This window comes from Podarcis melisellensis (genome assembly GCF_964234715.1).
Source record: "Podarcis melisellensis genome assembly, chromosome: 6".
NCBI classification, from domain to species: domain Eukaryota; kingdom Metazoa; phylum Chordata; class Lepidosauria; order Squamata; family Lacertidae; genus Podarcis; species Podarcis melisellensis.
Genome location: NC_138538.1, coordinates 33,611,071 through 33,628,093, shown reverse-complemented (window position 1 = coordinate 33,628,093; position 17,023 = coordinate 33,611,071). Strand labels below are relative to the sequence as shown.

Below are 17,023 nucleotides of genomic sequence, written 5' to 3'. Positions count from 1 at the left end.
TTCCTAACCCACAATGTTTTGGGGAAAGACAACATATCATGGAGGAAAGACAACATCTCTTGAATAGTAAGTGTTTCCATATATTATTGTTGCTGTACAGTTAGCACAGTTAAAAACAGACCAAGAAACTTAGTAAGGCAAAAAAGGAACATCCCAAATCTCTCCTAGCCAATCAAAGTAGGAAGGTCAGCATGCAGAATAAGAACATTTTTGTAAGAATAGAACCAGGTTAGCTTAGCTGGTGTAATCTAGAATGCTGTTATGCTGTACTACTAAGCACATCCTTGAAATTAAATTCAACTAAAACAAAGTTATTACTTCAATATAAGCATGCCTAAGAGTGCCCATTCCACTGAATGTAGTCTTAATTCCTATGCATATTTTACACAGAACTCCCAAGCTTAGAAGGGCTTGCTTCTAAATCAGTTTAAACCTAACTATTCCCTGTACTTGGTGGCAAAATATGTTGATCCTCCCATGTTGTGAAGCATTGGACTGGAGTTCAGTGAAATCAGTAGTGTGCATGTCTGTGCTTTAAATTCTTTACTTTTCAGCTCAGCTGCTATAAATACTCCTCCCAATGGCAAACACCCAGTGCAGCTGCCAAGCCTCCAATGCAGCAGACTCTGGGATAACACATAAATCCACAAAGGATTAGCTCAAGTTAGGCACAGTAAAAAGCAAGTTCAATTGTATTCCCCCCTTATGACTTAAGTGATCTTTGTTTTTTTTTGTACTTTGTTGACATAAGTCGAGTTTTCTGTACATTGTCTACACAGCTGATGTAAGCTGTGGCAGCCATATTTAGATTGCAACACTAACAAGGCATTGCTACATGTTTCCAGAGACATATACCAAAGAGTTTTGTCTTTGAAAACATTGTTTGGTATCAGCTAAATATAATATTGGTAATCAAGAGCAGAAGAATCCACATGCAATTAAGAGATAGCAGTAATTAAAGGAAATTATACAGGAGGCTGAATGCAATCCAAAACATAATTTTTGAGTGCAAATCCTATTGAACAGACATGTATGGGTTTCAGCTGTAACCATGCATATATACTTAGCATAAAGGACCACCAAATTTAGTGGGTTTACTCCCAAGAGTGTGTGTGTGTGTGTGTGTGTGTGTGTGTGTGTATACATACATACATACATACATACATGGTTACACACACACAGGATTGCACTGCAATTCAATATCGCTTTTATGAATTCAGTATTGTTATATAGCCCTTTCCCACTGAGTAAATCAGCAAATAGTCATCGTTTGGAGACAAAGTCACCAGCAAATCAAAGGCATCAATAGAATTAAGAAGGCTTTATTCTTAAAGGGGGCTTACGGATCAGACTGCACCCATATTTAAAGCTTATAACCTAAAGGGCGAATATGTTGGTTAGGCAGCATGTAATAATAATTGAAGAAAGCCTCAAAATATTGCTGAGAGATCTGACTGCGCGATTACAATGGCTTTATAGTTCTATATTGCAGCAAATGAATTGAATTGCCTAGTTGTAGGGTTAGCACTCAAAACGGATTTCTGACGCCCGCAGAGCGGTGCCAGACAATCGTCTGTTTCCTCAGCTTCGTTACCGCTGCCCACATGAGCGAAAGGAGCTACGGGTGGCCATTAAACCCTGTGCCGCAGCATCACATTAAAGAAAGCCACAGCACATGGCACCGAGGCAGCAAGATGGTGGCTCCTACTACTGAGGGGCGATCTAACGCTTGCGGGGCGGGGGTCCGCATCCGAAAAGGAAAGGATGCGGAAACCCAAAGCCCCAGCCCTGCTGCGCCTGGGGGAGAGCCAAGGCCGGAATCCAGCCCTGGGCGCCCCTCCGGCCGGTTACACCGACGGGCACGTTCTTCCCCTCAGGCGCCTGGGGCGTGTCCACTATCTGCCCCTCTCTCGAGGCTGGGGCGCGGTGGGGGTACAGCGAGGGAGAGAAGGAAAATGGCGACCGCTCCCCCTCACACAAAGGAAGATTGACCTCCTCTTCCCCTCCCCGCACCCGCACGCTGCATGCCGGGAGAGGTAGTTCCCGTCTCCCACTCCGCTCCGCCGAAGACGAGGTGCCAGGACTCCACCCCCCAGAAGGCCCAGTGGCCGCGCAGCTTACAGGAGCCGCGCCGGGAGTTGGAGTGCTTTCCATCGCCGCGGCCGCCCAGAGCACCGCGCCCCTGAACTCCAAGCCCCAGCGGCCCCTGCGAGGGAAGGCCAGTCGCGCGGTGCACATTGGGAGCCGTAGTGATGTCGGGGTTCGGGCCCACCAGTCCGCTCCCTTTCCCTCCCTCTCTTTAGGCCCCTGCCTGGAGACAAACGGAAGCTGGGGAGAGAAGAAAGCGAGGGAGCCCGCTCGGCCCAGCAAGGTTCCCTTTCTCTCGCTTCTCCTTCCCTTCCCGCCCCCCCCCCCGCCTCTTTGCGCCCGTCTGTCAAACGAGCAGGGCACACGGCGGGTGGGGGAGGGGTTCCCCCCGCGCTAGACCGTTGGTCCCTGGGACAGAGTGACAGGCGACATTCCAAGCCCCCTCGGCTCTCCCAGCCCGCCACTGTCAAGGTCGCGCCGGGCGGGCAGAGGAGGCTACCGGCCTCCCGGCGGGGACAACCCCACTTACCCCAACAGCTCAGCGCCCCCGCTCCAGCGCCGCCATGAGCAGCACGGCACAGCACGTAGGAATAAATCCCGGCTTCTCGCGAGACTCGCGGGCAGAGAGGAGGGCGGTTCCGCGCGTGCGCAGCAAGGCCGGGCCGGGGGGGGGTGGAAGCGGGAGCTCGGGCTCTAAGGGAGGCTTCGGGATAAGTAGCCGCGCAAAAGCGCATGCGCGCCTTTGCTCTCTACTTATTGGCCGCCTTTCAGGGCAGCCGCTGCTTAAAGGGACGCCGTGCACTATTGAGATGCACGAATTGCATCTTTATTGCAAAATGTGAAAAGATGGGTGTATGTGTAAAAAAGGTCATGAGAACCATGAGCCCGGCAAAGGGAAGGCACCTAATCAAACCAGCACAATGACACAATAACATTGCAAACCCTCCGCGGAAGGATGTGAACTGTCCAGTTGTTTTGCAGCAGGGACGGAAAACCCATGACCCTCCAGATGTTGCTGGACTGGACTCCGAGTTCCCATCATTCCTCACGCAAGAGCCTGTTGGATCAGGCCAGCAGCCCATCTAGCCCAGCACCCTGTTCCAATATTGGCCAACCAGATGTCTATGGCTATTAGCCCCAGTGCCAGGATGCCCAATGTCTATAGGCATATGGTTGCCTGCTAGCACCACCTACCCTACAACCTCCCCACCCCACCCTACCTCATAATTTCACATGGCTACAATGCAGGCAGTTTCCAGGCCACAGTCTACGACTACTACTATTTATTTTCTTGCATGCCTCTTGTACTTCTAAGCAGCTGCACAACATACACGAGATTCAGCAGGGGAAGCTATACCCATCTCCATGCAGGAATAAGCTTCACCTGTTAACCATCTTGTCCTTTCCCTCAGCCAGCCCTGCATCTACTTCCTTTCCCTCACGTAAGATGGGTAGATGTGTCCAATTCAGAATGATGTGTAGGGATTTGTAGCCTAAGGCACTGGGAATTGCCTTGCATTGGCAACCATAACTATTGTCAGCTTTCCTAGTTTGGCATAGTGTGCTTTTCCACACCTCTCATCCCTCCGTTACTCTTATTTTTCCTGGAAGTAAGAAGCAGTGATAGGGCAGGTTGAGCAGTCTAAACTAAGCTATTTCAGCTGCAGACTAATGTGAAGAGTCAAAGCAGCTTGTGTAATAACCTATGTAAGCAGAGAGTCTCATTAACACAGCTGCTTGGGCATGCCCTAAGGCCCCTGCAAAAATACTTGGGGCTAGAAAAGGGGAATGGCAGAGGGAGAATTAACAATGCTTTATGCAGAGGAAGCAAAAGGCACATGAACGGGGTGGCTGTAAGAAAAATGAATGGAGACAAGAAGACAGGGAACAAAGGATTTATAATGTTTCACAGGGCTATCATTTCCTCCTCTAATACATTTTAAATCCCCCTTTGTTCACCACCACAAATATCTCAAGGTTCATGCTGGAAACATCCTTGCACTTTAGGAGCTGCCTATTGGCTCCACCTTTTTAGTTCTAGCTTACTGAATGGCTGCCTCCGTTTACAATAAGAGTATCTGTAGAACTAACTGCAACATGGGAAACTGCCTTCTACTGAGTCAGACCATTGGCATATCTAGTTCAGTGCTGTCTACCTTGACTGGCATCAGCTCTCCTGGGTTTCAGACAGGGACCTCTCTCAGCCCCCCCCTGGAAATTGAACCAGGGACCTTTTGCATGCAAAGCAGATGCTCTATCTGAGCTACAGTTGATCCCCAAATTGGAATTGCAGCCTCCTACACCTTTGACCACCAAGAAGCCTCCAGTTCCCTTTTCTATAAAACACAAAACAAATTGGGTCCTCTGTGCAAGGTGTCACATAGTAGTCTCAGTCAGTCTCTCTCTCTCTCTCTCTCTCTCTCTCTCTCTCTCTCTCTCACACACACACACACACACACACACACACACACCTATGAATCATCTCCCACACAACAGCAACATTGCATGGTACACCACTTTGCTTGGAAGTAGGGTAAATAAACCAAGGCTAGTCAGACTAGTTTAGCCTGTTGCATTGGATTATAATTGCAACTCCATAATAGTAATTACTATGTATCAGCAAAATATGGTATGCAACTTCCTTAACTGGATTTAGGAGCGCACATTACTTTTTGTGACAGCTATGCAGGATATTTGCATGCCATATCTAGCAACAGTGGCTGTTGACATAACCCTGATTGTGTCAGTGAATTACCTTGAAGCAGGTTGTGATGCCCTGTCCTTATTGACTCAAAGGCAGTGCTTTTAGTGAACCAATCAGAGGCTTGGACTCCAGTTCCAACATGCACACACAGAAGGTATTTCTGCACACTCATGATAGGGTTGCAGATTTCCCCCCCTCTGCAAATGTAGTCTCTCCCCACCCTCCAAAGCCACTGGATCGTTCTCCAACCTTCAGGAGATAATTTTTAAGGGTGTATGGTGTTGCTGCAATGAAGAGTGCAAACAAGGCCCCCTTCTATGAGCCAAAGCAACCTCACTCTACTTTTAGGTCCAAACCATTATGAGCATCACTGTAAATTAGGTGCAATCTTGGGCTGGTAACTGAATGCCTATTTTCTAAAACAAAGGTGTTATTTTATTCTTGCAGTGGCTGTTAACTGCAAAGCAATTTTCAGCTAGAAGCACACTTATGAAAAATGTAGACAAACTTGATAATTGTTTTGTGGGAGGTAGGAAGCCGCAGATTATTTGCAAAACATGACTTATAGGAAAAGACTGATAAAGAAGCACATTTGTACAGATAAGAGGGAAGGATAATTTTACTCAGTGGCCACCTGAAAGAAACTTGTTTCTGTTTGAAAAATACTGAACATTCTACTTTGTTAGGTTCTCTCTCCCTTGTAATTTCAGTCAGTGCCTAGCAGGATAGCAGAAAGCTGCTAGAGGAAGCCAAATTTTATCACAAACTGTTGTGTTTGCAAGTTAGAATTAAATGCCTAACCAAATTGCTCTCTTTAGATAGATAGATATCTCCACATTCAATTCATTATGGCCCAAAGTAATTTTCTTGAAGGGCAAAGGTGCAGGTTACCTTGTTTTCCATTGGCTACATCTCCAATTAAACTACAGATGGTGAAGGGGTCGTGATCAGGTATGAACCAGACAATATTTTTACTCTCCAAAGGATACAATATCTGATGTATTTTCCATGTCAAGGATCTCTCTTTGGTGGACTAGGGAGGATTGACTGGCAGTCTCTCTACACAGATGCTATTGTTTTACCTTTACCTTACCTACTGGCAAGTGAAGGCATTTTCATCTCCTGTTGCTAATACTGACTGACATTTACACTTTTGATTATGTTGTTTTAGCCCAGGGAAGAACTTCAGGCCAAGCTCCTTTATCTGGGCCTCAAAACTCTCCCCAAGACACATCCCTCCCTGGGCCTGCTTCACTCTGCATTGGTTTCTGCCCGGCAGGAATGCGTTCTTACACCTCTGTCCTACATCCAGATAAGTACATGTGCATTTAGAAACTAGCTGACTGTGACCCTTTGTAACATTTACCTCCACTTTTACAATCCACTTTTCCTTCCAGATCCGTTCACTTGCACACAAGCCCCAAAATGTTGCCCAAAAGGATATGATGCCATTTGGCTAAAAATGGTTTCCCAACCTTGCTTTAAAAATGGTTTCCCAACCTTGCTTTAGCCTTAGGATGCTACACTAACTCAAAGACCCAAATTAAATAAAAACAATTCATTTATTTGGAGCATTTGTACCCCACTCTTCAGCTAAAAATGTTCACAGAGTGGCTTACATCTAATCAATGAAAACAAGACAGACCTTGCCTGCAGGCTTACCATCTCAAAACACAAGGGGCAAGGGAGAAAAGACCAAAAAGCAACTCAGGTGCCAATTATTAAAGATTAGTTTTCACAATGACCAGCTGGCCTAGAAACAGCTCAGAGGCAGGAGGCACCTGATGGAGCTGGTCTTTTGGCTGGTTGATGGAATGAGCCCTGCTTCCTAACTCTCCCACTGTGGCAGCCTGATGGAATGGCTGCTGCCTGGTGGTAGTTGAGGGAGAGGAGGCCTAATAGAGTAGACATGTATAGGATTGTACTGTTGCAGTAGTAACAGCTTGAATTGTACTTTTAACTTACTGTATTTCGTATTGTGTGTCCTAGACTATATTTTAGAGAAAAGCTAATTACTAATTAGGTTTGAAAACAGGCTCACTTTTGTCATTCTCATGTATGAAGGAGAATGTGTACATTTTGTTTCAGACAATGACTGAAATAAAACTTGGTTTTACAAAGTTAAATATAGACATTTATGAAAGTCTTAAGGGTTTAATTGGTTTGATAAACATGGTTGCACTAGACACCTATTTATAGTCAGCATATGCCAATTTCAGTTCCCTTTACTCAGCCTAATTTGCAGATAAATACAGAACGTAACTTGCAATGGTCCAAATGGTTAATCAGCAAACAATGGTACTGGCCAATGGTAAAGTAAGTCCATAAATTATCCACGGTACAAAAAGTGCCACAACATATAATATTGCCTCAAAACATTTATTTCAGGAAAATGAACAAATATACATATTTAATACCTGAGAGGTAAAGACAAGATTGAATTCACTGATCAGAGCAGGCAGATAAGATGGCAAACAATAGCACAACAGCTCTGTAACTCACTTATGTACATTGTAACATCCCTCAAGGGTATTTACAAAATAATCCAGAATCTATGCACGGACTGAGCACATGTTGCCGCTCATAACAAGAGCCTGTTTGATTCTGAAGGTGGCACTGATGGCATATATTTAAGGCATAACACTGCAAAGTGGTGATATACAGGTGAATCTGTCCCGCTGATTAGGTTATGTTTGCATAATGCACAAAAGCAGCAGCTCTTTTATCAGCTCAGTCTTCAAAGTAAAACTGACTGGTAAGGATTTAAAAACACCAAAAGATGAATTTGAAGAATAAACCCGGCTCTCATCTCCACCACACTGATGGGGAAAGATGATAAACATGGAGAAAGGACATGTGCCGCAAGCTCAAGTCAACACTGAGCAATTGATCCTACTCTGAAACTTACCTGTAGAAAGCAGAAACACTGAAATATCTTCTTTCCCATTCATTATGGTTTACAACACTTTAGCAATAGGCAATATGCTGTACAAGATGGAAGCATGCTATGGGGACAAATACATTTATACAGATGTGACCACACAGGCTAGACATGTCTCCAGTTCTAGCTCTACAATCACAAGCACAATGTTGAGACAGTCATAGAATCCATCAGGTATGAGGATGTGAGAGTCTGCAAGCGAGCAGCTAAGAAGAACACACAATAAACTGCAGAGCACTATAAATGAAGACAGGACTTGGCTAGGTTCCTATACAATCACTTTATAATTTATTTGTCTTCAAGTCTGTTTGGTGAATGCTTTCCTTAACTACTCAGCATGAAGACAAGATCTTCAATAAAGTACACAAACAAGATTCCACGCAGCACCCATCTGAAGTCTCAAGTAGAAGAAAAGGGGTGGAAATCTAGAAACAGCAGCATTTTACTATCAATACCTCACAAAGAGTAAATTTTGAAATACTTAGCATGAAGTTCCAAAGGATGCTGCTTTTGGAAGAGTCATCATTCTAGATCATTTCAGTACTATGTAAACATGAATAGATGGGGCATGATTTCTTCCCCATGCAAGAGCAATGCCTGCACACAGAGGAGTCTCCAATGGATTTAACAGATATCTTGCCCCCTGACCCTCAACAAGCAATTACAAGGAATTTGAGGTCTGTACATGCCAGCTCTGCTCAGTGAAGGAACATGAGCTCAGATTCCTTGAGTTGGGGAGGGAGAGGGAAAAGAGGAATGGATGGAAATACATGAGACATTCAAGGACCTCCATAATGGTATGGCATATTAGACAGGGTGCTAAATGCAAGATTCTGCTATACATTATGAGATCTCTCTGTGTGCAACCACTGCACTCACACATGTAGGGTTTCAGAGAATACTTTCACAGATACTTTCTGTGCATTACTTTCTATATTGGTTGATGTATTCAAGAGAAGTAATTTTGGTACACAGTAGTTAAATGGAACCAAAATACTGCTTAGACAATTAATTAAATCAAATTAAGAACGGGAGTGCCTAAATTCTGCATGACAATTTATCTTAGGCATTATTTGCTTGAAAGTAAATAAACCTCTAAGAAAATAAGTCTGTTTGGACTATTTTGCTGCATTTCCTATAAAAGTCTGACTTTTAAAGAAATGTACTTACACTGGAAAAGCCAAAAGTGATCAAATTGTCCTATCCAACTGAGATTTCTGAAAGCAAGGATAACCCTGAGAAAGCATTTGCTTAGGACTACAGCTGCACAAGTACTCCTCTGCATGATTAAGCAGGGCAAAGCTTAGCCTGCAGAGGGAGTCATTTCAGCAGCTATGCACAAAGCACAGTCTATAATATAGCAAAAGGCTGGAATGATACCCAAACGGAGACATGAGGGAATTAAAAGAACAGCTTGTAAAATAAGCACACTCCTTCCTGCAGTGCAGTTTACCAGCTTCAGAGATCAACTATTCAAAGGCAGTTGCTTTGTGGATTGAGAAGCACCATCAGGCATTTCTTCTTGCCTCACCTCGATAGATTCTCTGCTGATTGTTAAGAGTTTTCTCAACTCTTTATTTTCAAGCTATAAAACCAATAAAAACAGTTTCAAACCTATGAGCAAAGCAGTGACAGTTATATAAGTGCTAATAGAAGATAGTACTAAATCCAGACCCTTGGCAAATGTAAATAAACAAATAAATATTGGTCTCATTTATTAGACAAAAATAGCAAGAGAAAACATTAATGATTTACAGATCAATTTCTATCAGCACTTTCACAAGTTGTGTTGTACTAAACCTGTGTTGGCCAAGTTGACTGCTAATTGCCAGCTTGGTGATCTAACATCCATTTTAAGAACTGTTCAAACTCCTATTCTGGACACAGCCTGGGGCTTATATGTATTTCTTCTCTGTTGCCATGACAACAAGAACCTAGCAAGCACACACACAGCTTCCTGGCCTAGTTATTTATTGACCACCAACCTTGAATGTCTTTTAAATGCTCTGCAAGAATTTTTCAAGAGAGTCAAGATCACCCCATTGCTGCCAAGTAGCCACCTTATTATTCCTGGTTCTGTTCAAATTGTTCAATGATTTAGTGTTTATACCAAAGCGAAACTGTCAACGTAAGACTCCCTCAGTGGCTTTTTATAAGCTTGCCACTTAAGATATTGATTGGTCCAGTTTACCAGGCGAGGGGCACACACACATTCTGTCCAATCTGAATGTTTTCCTAAAGAGCAGGACTCTAATCCCCATCTCCTGTGGAAGCTGTTTTCCTACAGCAAAAGGACACATATGGCCAGATTATAATATCAGACTGGCAGATCTTTTGTTTGGAGATTGGTTTCCTGGTTTGGTTGTCATGATTATCTCTCGTTAAGAGTGACAAACAGGGACAACTGCTCATAGAGAAATCCAGGACTTAAATTGTTGTACTAATTTAGCAGCAGCATGCTTCTTCAAACCAAGGCCAACTTGTCTGGAGAATGAAGTTTTAAAAAATACACTAAAATGGTGCCAATACAAAAGCTATCCAGTGTTATTATCCTCATATTGCTGGTTTGGTGAGATAGTATTTCACAACAATGCTGTACCTTCATATTTAATATTCCCTTAAAGGCAGCTAGAAAAAAATATATCTAGCAACTATTTGGAGTGGCTGCAGTAATTGATCCTGGTTTGGTCTTTTTAAAAAACGGAGGCTTTACTCAAGTTTCCTACACATAAATGCAGAGAAATCCAAATGATCTGGGGTGCTGTGGGGTGGAGGGGAGCGGTGAACCCACTATGGATCATCTGAAGCCCTGGAATGGGGCAGTTGAATTTAGACCCCTTGGGGGATTCATGGGGCTTTGGTCCAGCACATCGAAAGCCACAGATACCCCAGTGTGGTGCAGTGGTTAAGAGCGGTGGACTCGTAATCTGGTGAACCGAGTTCGCTTCCCTGCTCCTCCACATGCAGCTGCTGGGTGACCTTGGGTCAGTCACACTTCTCTGAAGTCTCTCAGCCTCACTTACCTCACAGAGTGTTTGTTGTGGGGGAGGAAGGGAAAGGAGAATGTTAGCCGCTTTGAGACTCCTTAGGGTAGTGGTAAAGTGGGATATCAAATCCAAACTCCTCCTCCTCCAAACAAAAACATCCTGTTTCAGAACTTTCTGTTGGCTATCTAGGCAGAACCACTGGTGGCAGCTCTCCACCTGACTAGGTGACCCTAGGGCCATCTGGCAACACTCCTCCTTGCTAATGGAAAAGTACCCCGCTGCTCCCACAATAAACTGTAGTGAGGTGTCATCAGTACTGTGGTGATACCAAGCTCCATTTCTCTGTAACATCTGAATTGGGAGTGGTTGTGTAGGCCCCAGACCACAGTCTGGGTGCAGTGATGGGCTGGATGAGGGTTAATAAACTAAGTTTGAATCCTGTTTTGTGGAATAACATCCCTATTGAGGTATAACAGGCATCCATTATTTGTACTTTCTAGAAACTGAGGATAGTTTTGTTTGAACAAGCTTTTCCAGCTGGATGAAAAGGTTTCTGTTTTAGAGGTTTATTTTGCATTATTTTTAAACCTATCTTTAGTTGTTTTTGTTCAGCTTTTAAAACTATTTTAGCTGTTTTTATTGTATGTCTGTAACCTGCCTTCGGACTCATATAAAAAACAGTGCATAAAATAGTAATAATTTTTAGAGGTGCTGAAACATTACCACTATTGGCACTTGCCTGAGGAGCTTGGAGTCATGGCAGTTCCTTAAGGAGGGAATTGAAAGGAAAATAAAATGAACCATAAGTTTCATTTTATTTGCTTTTTGGTGTTCACAGACAGTGCCATTCTACTTTCACAGGCTCCCTCTGCAACTGACTTTCAAAGCAGAAATATATAAAAATATTAATAAAAATTGTCCAGTAGCACCTTAGAGACCAACTAAGTTTGTTCTTGGTATGAGCTTTCGTGTGCATGCACACTTCTTCAGCTTCTTCAGATATGAAAGCTCATACCAAGAACAAACTTAGTTGGTCTCTAAGGTGTAACTGGACATATATATATATATATATACTGCGTCATGCGTCGGACCAACATGGCTACCTACCTGACTTTCAAAGGGGAGGAATAAGTTAAGATTCTGATTATCCACCTCAACTGCTGTTTCTTAATCATGTGAGAAAGCTTCAGTGGTTGCAGGGTGCTCCTTGCTGTACCTAGTCGTAAGGTTCTACTGAATGCTGTATCCCCCAATTAACCTGCTTAATTGCCAACTTGAAACCGTATTTTCATACTATGCAGTGTTACCCTCTTCCCTCCAGTAAATTCATGTGTCCCATATCAGAGTGAAGCAACAGAATTTTCATTAATTCAAGCCTGACTCAAAGAGTTGCGGCCTCTTAACTTGCAGTTTTAAGGGCTTTGATATGGAGCAGCATTCTGCAAGTGCAGATTCTACTTTCATGATGCTCAGCTGCCAGCTTTCCTATCTCATCAGCTGTACCAAGAGCACAGCAGAACTTCAAGGCAGGCATTAGCTTTTAACAAAGCAGCAACCAACTTTCGTTTAGGCTTGGAGGCTGAAAGAACCCTTTGACAATGTAAGGCACAAGCCTCCCCGTTTTCTATCCCCAACTACAGTTGTTCAGCATCTTACCTCTAACTGTGCTAGCTTTTCTTGTATTTTATAATACTGGTCATTGTCCACATGAACAGCTTTTCTTATTACGTCTCCCATCTCACAGATCCTGTCGATTTGACTCTCAATTTCCTGTAAGCAGATTTGAAAGCAAAATTATAAACTATTAAAAAGAAAAACAAGTTAAATCAGATATTTCCAAAGAAAAGTCAATGAACACAGAACCAAAGAGTCATATCTACATCCTTCCCTCACTGGACCTAGTGCTGCCATATTGTACATCTGAGCTTCTTCCTGAACTTTGCTCTACTGTGCCTTCTGTCATATTCCCATGTTGGTTCCCTTAACTGGCTGTGTGGTAAAACCAAAGTCTCATTTGCTGTCACAAATAGAGGAGAGGGATTGTTACAGAATGTGGCAGGAGGTACTGGAACTGCATGTTCTCCTGCTATCCCAGAAGGTTTAAGAGGGAAGATCAGATCTTCAGGTTGCAATCTGACAGAATTAATTACAACATACTGGCTGCTTTAAGGTAGTGGTGGTGGTGAGAATCTCTTGGATCTTATAACTGGTATGTATTTTTGCAAGCAGTACAAAAACAAAATAAGGGTATCTCATGGCATTTTACAATACTAAAGTCACAAAGAACTGCAATTATAGTGTGTGTGTGTGTGTGTGTGTTTGTGTGCGCGTGTGTGTGTTATCAGGTAATTTTCTTTATAAGAATTCTAAGAAAGATACCTTGTGGATGAGTTGCAACACTTTATTTTACAAAGAGAAGGCACTTGTGACCTGTGAGCACTAATGGAAGGAAGATGTTTCAGAGAACAAACTCTTGAGGAAAATGTAAAAAAGGCAAGAAAAAAACATCATTGGAACAGAGCACAGCAACTAAGCCACTCATCTTTATTGCTATTGAAAACTTATTCTTTTTATTCCAGAAAGAAGATACAGTAATAGAAAGGAAGGAAGATAATAATTCCTTACTGCAGACTGAGCTTGATGCACTTTCAAAATTGGCTGAGCATCCACATCTTTTCTTTTCATCATCAGCTGTAACATGTGTTTCCTATATTTGCTCATAATAAGTTCCAAAGCATCCTGGTGTTCTTCCAAAGAAACCCACAGTTCTGAAAAATATAACACAAATTCCATGCAAATACAAGGAAGAAACTCCATATTGTAAGGTCACATTAAGGCTGTATAACTTCCCTGTGCATCCTACCTCTCCATCTTCTATACATACAATAATTTTCAAATCTTTACGTTTTCTTAGCCTACTGGTGCCTTATGAACACGATTTCTTACTCTTATAATAAGAATAAAATTTTCTGAAATTTCAAGAAATTCCTTATGGGTCTGGCCTTCCTTAACTATACAGTACTTCACCTATTGATTCAAACTCTGGATATATGTGCAGCACTTATTCAGTTTTGTTTCCAGACCAATACTGTGCACATCTACTTGGATATAAGCCCCATTTGGTTCAAGATGTGTCTGTTCAGGATGGCAGTCTTGGGAAATCCTACTGTCGCTATCATGCTCTCAAGAGCCGATCCATCTGACATACATTAATGGCCAGCACGCAAAGGCTGTAAACTGCAGCCTTTGTGTACTGAACTGAATTAGGTGTTAATTCAGCCCAAACATGCACAACTTAATTTTTTAGATTAGTTACAATTGGCAGAAACCATCAATTAGAATATATTGAAACTTTTACTGGCCCCAGCACCCTGAAGTTTTCCAAAGTTTTAAAAGAAAAAACTCATCAATTCATGAAGTTTAAGGTACAGTAATTGATCATAAACATCAATACTGCCATGCTATTCAGGTTCAGACTGTATTTTGGAGGCAGTGGGGAAAGTGATCAGGTTAAAGAATGGAAATGGGTGCCAGTTTTTAAAAAAGGACTGTAGGTGAAATGTGTGCATGCCATAGAAATAGAATTTTATTATCAAGCTTTAAAGACAGCTTTCACCAAGAATGCAATTGAATAAGGAACTGGTACTGAGAAGAATATTTGGGCAGTATCCATATATATTTTTGTGCTACAGCACAAAATGTGGCACTCATCAGGTGCCACACACCACTTAGTATGAAGGAATTATGGTAGATCAGTAGTCACACTTAAGACATTAGTCCCACAGAAATCAATAGAACTTAAAGTATGTATGTTTAGGATTAGGGTGCTTGTGAAATGAGCAACCATATGCAAGGACTAATCCTGTTTAGAGCTGTGACTAGACCACACAGGCATGGATGCTCTTTACATCCTTCAGTTCAAGACAACCAGCAGTGGTGCAGGCTTGCATTATGTTCTGGTTAACCCCTGCAGCCAAACAAGTCACTTGAGGGCTCATAGTTAGTTACCTCGCTAACACAATGCTCACCTCTGTTTTCCTGCTGCAAGTCTCTGATCTGAGTGTTCTCCTGAGATAGCAGAATATGAGGTTTGTATTTAGACATGTCCTTCAGCTCAGCTCCGTCCTCTTGATACTTGTAAAGGAAAGATGGTCCATGTGAACCCAGAGCAGTCTAATAATATCCATACAACATTCCACTCACCCCGACCCACGTTTTCACGCTGACACTGCTGGGTCTGTACTCACCTTGTGCGAAAGAGGCGTGCCGGCCTCCTTCATGGACACAACCCGCTTGTGCAACATGGTAGACTGGTCAATGAGAGACTCAGCTGCGTTGTCGTGGTCTTTCAGCCTTTCCAGCAGGGTCCTTGCATCGGTCAGGATCTTCTCTATAGTACAGGCCATTGTCAGAGAACTGAAAGGAGAATGGATCAGGTTAAGATTCAAGAGCTATCAAAGCCAGGCTCAGAGTATGTGAGGCTTTGAAATATGTGGTGTAACGGTTAAGAGTGTTGGACCGGGACCTGGGAGATCAGGGTTCGAATCCCCCCTCAGCCGTGAAGCTCACTGGATGACCTTGGGCCAGTCCCCATCATTTAGCCTAACCTACCTCACACGGTTGTGGAGAGGATGAAGCAGAGAAGAGGAGAACCGGGTACACCACATAAATGTAATAAATAAATATTATGGTGGGGTGTTTTTTGGGAGGGTGGAGGTGTCTTCGTAGGAAAGCACTAGAGGAGGCTGGGACACAGAACTGGCCACACGACATTATAAAATTAATTTTATAATGAATGATTTTAGAATGTTGTTTGTGCTGTACTTTTGTACTGTTTTATTGTTGTTAGCCGCCCTGAGCCCGGCTTCGGCTGGGGAGGGCGGGATATAAATAAAATTTATTATTATTATTATTATTATTATTATTATTATTATTATTATTATTATTGGTGCCCCCAGCTCCACTCTGTGTGCTCTAGGGAGGTCTGTGCCCTAGGAAGGGCAGACAAGCAGGGTCCGGTTTCACTGGCCTCCCAGGGAGGCAGACCTTCCGCGTCCGACATGGAGTGAATGGGAGAAAGGAGGCAACATAGCATTGCGGCCGTTCCCAGTCCCGGGCGACCCCGAAGCAGCCCCTCGCCCTTCCCAGGAGGCGACCCCCGGTCCGCGCCCTCTTACTTACCCCCTCCGGCCGCGCCTCCCGCTCCGGCTTCCCCCCCTCCGGCCGTCTGCGAAGAGGGTCCCGGCTCCGAGGCACACTAGGGGGCGCAGAGGTCACAGGCTCCGCGCTCCGGCCGCCGCCGCCGCTTCCGGTATGAAGTTTCCTTCCTCTCCGAGTCAAGGGAAATTCATAGCTCTTCGGAGAAACTTCCGGTTTCCGGTTGCAGGCGCTTCGCCGAGGCTCCCTTTTGGGTTGTGGAAATCCAACAGGTGGAGCCTTCCTGTTCCTTTGGCGGAGCAGCGACCGGGGAAGGCTGCGCCTGCAGCATCTCTGCGGCCTGCAGCCTCGTAAGGGGCCCGGCGGTTCCGCTAGCAGGAGCCAAACGCTCAAGATCAGTTGTCAGGCGCAGCCTCGTGTAAACGTAGCTTGAAAGCTCCGTGTCAAGTTCTGGCGCAGGCATCGGTCGCGCGCAACCACGTCCGTGGGTTTGATTTCGGTATTCACGGCCGCAGTCCTGTACCTACTTGCCATATAGGACTTGCTTCTGAGTAGACATGTATAGGGATTGCGCTGCAAGCGAGAATCCTCTGCTCAGCGAGGGGGTAGGGGAGACCGCATTGGAGGCAATGGATTTACTTTTGAGTAGGCACGTGTAGGCTTGTGCTGCTCTTTAAAATCAGTTCAAATGCAGCGCTTTCCAATTCCATTTGTTTTAGCAAGCCATTACCCAGCCATGTGCGCACCTATCCCATCTGCCTGCCTGCCTTCTAGCTTTACAATCCCTTTTCTGCCTGTCAGGTCTTCAGTATGAAATGTTGCTTTAAATTCTGCCGGCTGGAGTCATTCAAACTGCGGAACAGAAGTAGAGAAAAGAAGCAGGACTATTCCCATCAACTCTGCTGAGAGGCTAGCTTTTTTTTTGGTCCTCCCTTTAACTGCCATCTAGTAACAGTCATTGCATTGACTGCCCTGTTTTCATTCCAGCAAGTCCTTATAAGAATTGTAGCTAGTCCCCAAGCTTTCTGTTTTCCTCCACCCTCCTCATTTCCTTATCCTTGTGTGCCCCAATGCTGATTCCATGGTGTCCCTGTCACCCAACTCCCTCCCCCATTACTCTGTTTACCATCCAGGTCCTGCTTCAAA

The 17,023-nt window shown here is 43.9% G+C and overlaps 2 protein-coding genes across 10 annotated transcripts in view; both read right to left on the bottom strand.

The window, feature by feature from the left end:
- The window catches only part of CSDE1 (cold shock domain containing E1), a 29,178-nt gene extending 26,425 nt beyond the window's left edge, over positions 1 to 2,753 (bottom strand). For all 8 annotated transcript variants that reach the window (XM_081915241.1, XM_081915242.1, XM_081915243.1 and 5 more), the window contains exon 1: positions 2,618 to 2,753. The gene's annotated coding sequence lies outside the window, so the exon portion shown is untranslated. The remainder of the gene's footprint in view (positions 1 to 2,617) is intronic.
- Positions 2,754 to 7,157: 4,404 nt separating this feature from the next.
- Positions 7,158 to 16,058, bottom strand: SIKE1 (suppressor of IKBKE 1). 2 transcript variants are annotated; one of them, XM_081913906.1, is made up of 6 exons: positions 15,902 to 16,058; positions 14,968 to 15,136; positions 14,749 to 14,854; positions 13,346 to 13,488; positions 12,377 to 12,490; positions 7,158 to 9,318 (listed from the first exon to the last, which is right to left on the bottom strand). In XM_081913906.1, exons 2-6 carry the CDS (start codon positions 15,124 to 15,126, stop codon positions 9,199 to 9,201), a joined length of 642 nt encoding a protein of 213 aa, XP_081770032.1. In that variant the 5' UTR covers positions 15,127 to 15,136; positions 15,902 to 16,058; the 3' UTR covers positions 7,158 to 9,198. The 2 variants fall into 2 exon arrangements, with proteins under 2 accessions (XP_081770032.1, XP_081770031.1); XM_081913905.1 differs by lacking the exon at positions 15,902 to 16,058 and adding an exon at positions 15,332 to 15,421.
- Positions 16,059 to 17,023: the final 965 nt, after the last annotated feature.

What these genes read in the sequence shown, in the direction of transcription:
- SIKE1 (XM_081913905.1), bottom strand. Translation starts at nt 15,387, where the DNA reads ATGTGGTGTACCCGGTTCTCCTCTTCTCTGCTTCATCCTCTCCACAAC. An exon ending in GCACGCCTCTTTCGCACAAG is followed by an intron (nt 14,855 to 14,967) that starts GTGAGTACAGAC and finishes TTCCTTTACAAG; the next exon opens with TATCAAGAGGACGGAGCTGA. An exon ending in CTTGCAGCAGGAAAACAGAG is followed by an intron (nt 13,489 to 14,748) that starts GTGAGCATTGTG and finishes TATATTTTTCAG; the next exon opens with AACTGTGGGTTTCTTTGGAA.